Source organism: Chaetura pelagica, unplaced genomic scaffold (assembly GCF_000747805.2).
Source record: "Chaetura pelagica isolate M959 unplaced genomic scaffold, ChaPel_1.0 scaffold213, whole genome shotgun sequence".
Lineage (NCBI taxonomy): Eukaryota > Metazoa > Chordata > Aves > Apodiformes > Apodidae > Chaetura > Chaetura pelagica.
In genome coordinates this window covers 1078774-1082642 of record NW_009952597.1, presented here as the reverse complement: position 1 = coordinate 1082642, position 3869 = coordinate 1078774, and the positions used below count along the sequence as shown (strand labels likewise).

Sequence of the window (3869 nt, the reverse complement as noted above, 5' to 3'; positions counted from 1 at the left end):
GCTGTGTCCTTCAAGGGTGGTGGTAGGCAGGGTGACACGGGCTGTATGTGGCTGCAAAGACACACGTGTGTCCATGGCCAATATCTTCTGGCTCAGGTCTTGGGTGGCTCAGTGCTACTTAGGTGAGCACAGAGCAGCAGGAGAGTTAATTCTTTGGGGTGGAAATGTGGCTGATGCACAGCTCCATCAAATTGGTAATGGGCTCCCTCTTTTCTGCGTGCTAGATTCTAGCTCAGAAGAAGAAGAAGAGGAGGATGAAGAGGAAGAGGAGGAAGCAGAGGGCTATGGGACGGATGGGACTGACAGGCTGTCGTCGCCTGCCCTGGATGAGAGTGGCCTGGGCCTTCTAGCAAGGTTTGCTGCCAGTGCAATGCCCAGCCCCATCGTTCCCCCTCCACTGTCCATCATCCAGCTGGAGGCCAAGCAGAAGGCAAAGAAGAAGGAGGAACGGCAGAGCCTGATGGGTGAGTTGCATGGTTAGGGTTGGTGCCATGGGGGCAAGGTGGAAGGACGTCCAAGCTGTGCTGCAAGAGAGCAGGTTGTTACTCAGACACTGTCTTGCTCTTTGCTTGCCTTTGGCTGCTGGGTCCTGATGCTGAAGGTGAGGGGAATCACCTGGCAAGAAAACAGGACCCAGTCATGGCTGTGGCAGGTTTAGCAGCTGCAGCCATGCTTTTCCCAGGCGTAACTGACTGTGGCTTTCTCAAAATTTCCTCTTTTCTTTCCTGGCAAATCCTTAATTCACCCTTCAAAGGCAAACAAACAGTGGGATCTTGTGTTCCCTTGGACAGAGTGCTGAAGGCAGTGAAGTGCTGTTACATTTTAGGGAAGGAAGCAGGTTCTAAATGCAGCTGATCTTAGATATCCAAGAGAAACAGAGACACCCAAGCAGAAGAAAAACACCTTAAATCAGCTCATCCCATCCAAGTTTCCTCATAGGAACTGACCAGCAAGACTTGAAACAAGCATTCCTTCCTCTGCTCATGTGCTTGCAGTGCCAGACCCTGTGTTTCTGTCCCAATCTCTGTCTCAGTTTGCGTGTTACACATAATTGGAGTTTAATTTCTTCCCCTCCCCATGTCCTGCTGCACAAGTGCCCATTGATGACATCGTTCTCAGTCAGACAGATCTATATGGGCTCCATTTATAAATTCTCCATTAATATTTATTAAGTGATAATGGAATTTATAGCATACTTCAGAATGGAAAATGATGTCTTCTTTGGGATCCCAGCTTGTTTTAGCACTGTTTCCATCCTGTATTAGGCTTTAGCCAACTTGTTCTAACAGCCTCTGTTAAGAATTTATTGTCTTGTAACTTGCCCTCCTTCAAGCTGGAAGCATCTAGAAATTGCCTCATGTGGCAGGGAGGAGAAGGAGTGTTATAATTTCCAGTGGGTTTTTCATTTTGATCCTTGCCAGCTTTGATTTTGACAGGCAGGCTCTTTTCCTGCTCATGCTGGGGCTGTCTCAGGGGAAGAGGGTTGAGTGGAAGATGAGAAGCAGGTTCCTGCAGACTGAATTCACCCAGGAAAGTGAGCATGTTTGAGAGAGAGAGAGACTGAGAGAAGAAGCTCTCCATAGTTGTGTGTTTACCCATGAGAATGTTGTCTGGTCCTGTATGACCTTCCTCAAGGGTCTTCTGCAAGCAGTGGTTATCACAGCAGGGGGTGTTCACTGTTGGGCTTGAGATGAGATTCTGCCAAGTGAGGCCTGATTTCAGACCGTGTTGGTCTGAAGGCAGAGTCATGGAGATGTGTGTGCAGAGAGGGAAGAGCCACAGCAGGCTGGGGGAGGATAAAAGAGAGACTTTTGGCTGATGTTCTTTTTTTGAGAAGAAAAACTGGGTTCTGCTGAGGTGCTGTGTCATCCCATGAGGTCCAGTGTCCTGGGAAAGAAGTGGATTTAAAAAATCTAGGCTCAGTCTCTTGTTCAGCATAGACTTCACACCTGTGCAGCCACTGTGCTCTGCCTACCTCTGGCCTGTGTTGCTGGGTGTGTAGGTCCTGCCTCAGTTTCCCTTCTGCTTCTGGAAACGTATGATCTTGCTCTCCTTCTTCAGATTCTGGGGAGAGAAACACACTGAAAATGGTGAACATCATGGTATGACTGCAATATTTCAGGCCTCTGGGAACTGCTGTACCCGTGGTGCTGAGCAGAGGCAAATGTGAGGGGATTTCCATTTGCAACAGACAAAAGAGCATTTATCTCTCTTGATTTTAAGGCTGTTACTTGAGCCAATAAAAATATCTGTGGTGTCTGTTGGCCAATGGGAAAAAATAAGCTTGAAATATAGGTTTATTTAATTTGTTAAAGAAATCATTCTCCTGAAACAAAGGTGAGGCTGGAGAGAACTCCCACCAGGAGGGGAGGAAGGCTCAGCTTGTGCTTTACTTTATCCAAGCAACTTCTTTTTGTGGAGGGGTGAATGTTGAGAGTATCTTTTCAGGACTTCCCTGCAGCATTTTGGTTTGGGAGAAGAGAGAAGATGGAGGCAGGGAACACATGGAATGGGTGGGCTCTGTTTTGGGGCAGGGGAGTCTTATTTCCAGGGGAGCCAGCGGTTGAAATGCAAATCAGAGGGATGTGGGGATTGGAAAGAGGAGCAAGCCAAGGCTCTGTTGAACAGGCATGGCATGTCCTATGGAGCCCAAAGGCTTCCAGCAGGACATGACCCCTCTTGGCTTAGCCAGGGCTTTGACTGATGGTTAATCCTTTGCATCTAGGGACAGAGTTTGAATACACAGACTCGGAGAGTGAAATCAAGATCAGGAAGAAGTCACCCTCGGGGCTGCTGCGGGGAAAGAAGGGGCTGCTGGAGGGAAGCAGCATCCCACCAAGCCAGGCACCCAGCAGCCTGGACTCCGGATCTGGGAGTGCTGACAAGGCCAAGCTTGGGTCTGAGAAAGGCCGCAAGCTGAAGAAATTCAAGTCCCCCAAGGACCTGAGCTTTGAGTTTGGGCTGGAGGCCAGTGATGACGACCTGTGGAACCGGCGCCGGAGCGAGCGGATCTTCCTCCATGATGCCACCATGTCCTCGGCCATGCTGAGCCCCACGACACCTGCCAGCTCCACTCCTGTCTCCAAGCCTGGCCGCTGTGGCAAGGGGGCACCCATGAGCCCCAAAAAGGAGGGCAGCAAGGGGAAGGAGAGGAAGGAACTAAGCAAGGTGAGGAATGTGCTGGCAGAATTGGTGTCCGACCCTTGGGAGCTGAAGGTGAGGGGGGGAGATTAACTCTGCTGAGGGAGAGGACAGTTGAGTTCTGTCTCAGCAGAAGACTGGGGACAGTCTTGGCTGAAAGCTCAGATCCCTCGGGCTCCTTTTCAGTTCATGGCAGTGTTACGGTGGAGCACTGATGGTGGGAAGAGTGAGACAAGTTAGTTGTGACATGAGGCCAGCTGGGAAATTCTTGGGGCTCTCTGGAGAAAGGTTTGATGAGCAGGAATTGCTCTACAGGGTAGTGAAAAGCTCTTCCCCAAAGTGTGAGGCCTGAAAGCAGAGCTGGGAGGTGTAGAATGTGGTGCAGTCGATGAACTAACTGCTGGCTGAATGTCATCCTACCTGTGCACAGCCTACTTTGCTCCACCTTTCCTCTCTTCCTGGGCCCAGGTCTTTACCAACTTTGTCTTTATTGATGGGAGTGCTTTCTTTTTATTTTTAGCAGCGGAAGAAGGGTAAAGAAACACCCTGCTGCTCCTCCTCCTCATCCATGTCTCCTCCTGGCATCCCAAGCTCCCCATCTGATGTTCGTGTCAGCCTAGCAAATGCCATGGGCTCCACCAAGAAGAGCAAAGCCAAAGTGAAAGCCAAGGAAGTGAAAAAAGAGGTGAGGGTTCTGGGTGAACTGGAGGGTGGCTGAAAAAGTCTTG

General features: G+C 50.0%; 1 protein-coding gene across 1 annotated transcript in view; it reads left to right on the top strand.

The window, feature by feature from the left end:
- Nucleotides 1-229: 229 nt before the first annotated feature.
- Nucleotides 230-3869, top strand: part of LOC104385253 (trinucleotide repeat-containing gene 18 protein-like) — a 12833-nt gene continuing 9193 nt past the window's right edge. The window contains exons 1-3 of the mRNA XM_009993687.1: nucleotides 230-464; nucleotides 2726-3168; nucleotides 3665-3826. Coding sequence (XP_009991989.1) covers nucleotides 371-464; nucleotides 2726-3168; nucleotides 3665-3826 — 699 coding nt within the window. The 5' untranslated portion in view covers nucleotides 230-370. The remainder of the gene's footprint in view (nucleotides 465-2725; nucleotides 3169-3664; nucleotides 3827-3869) is intronic.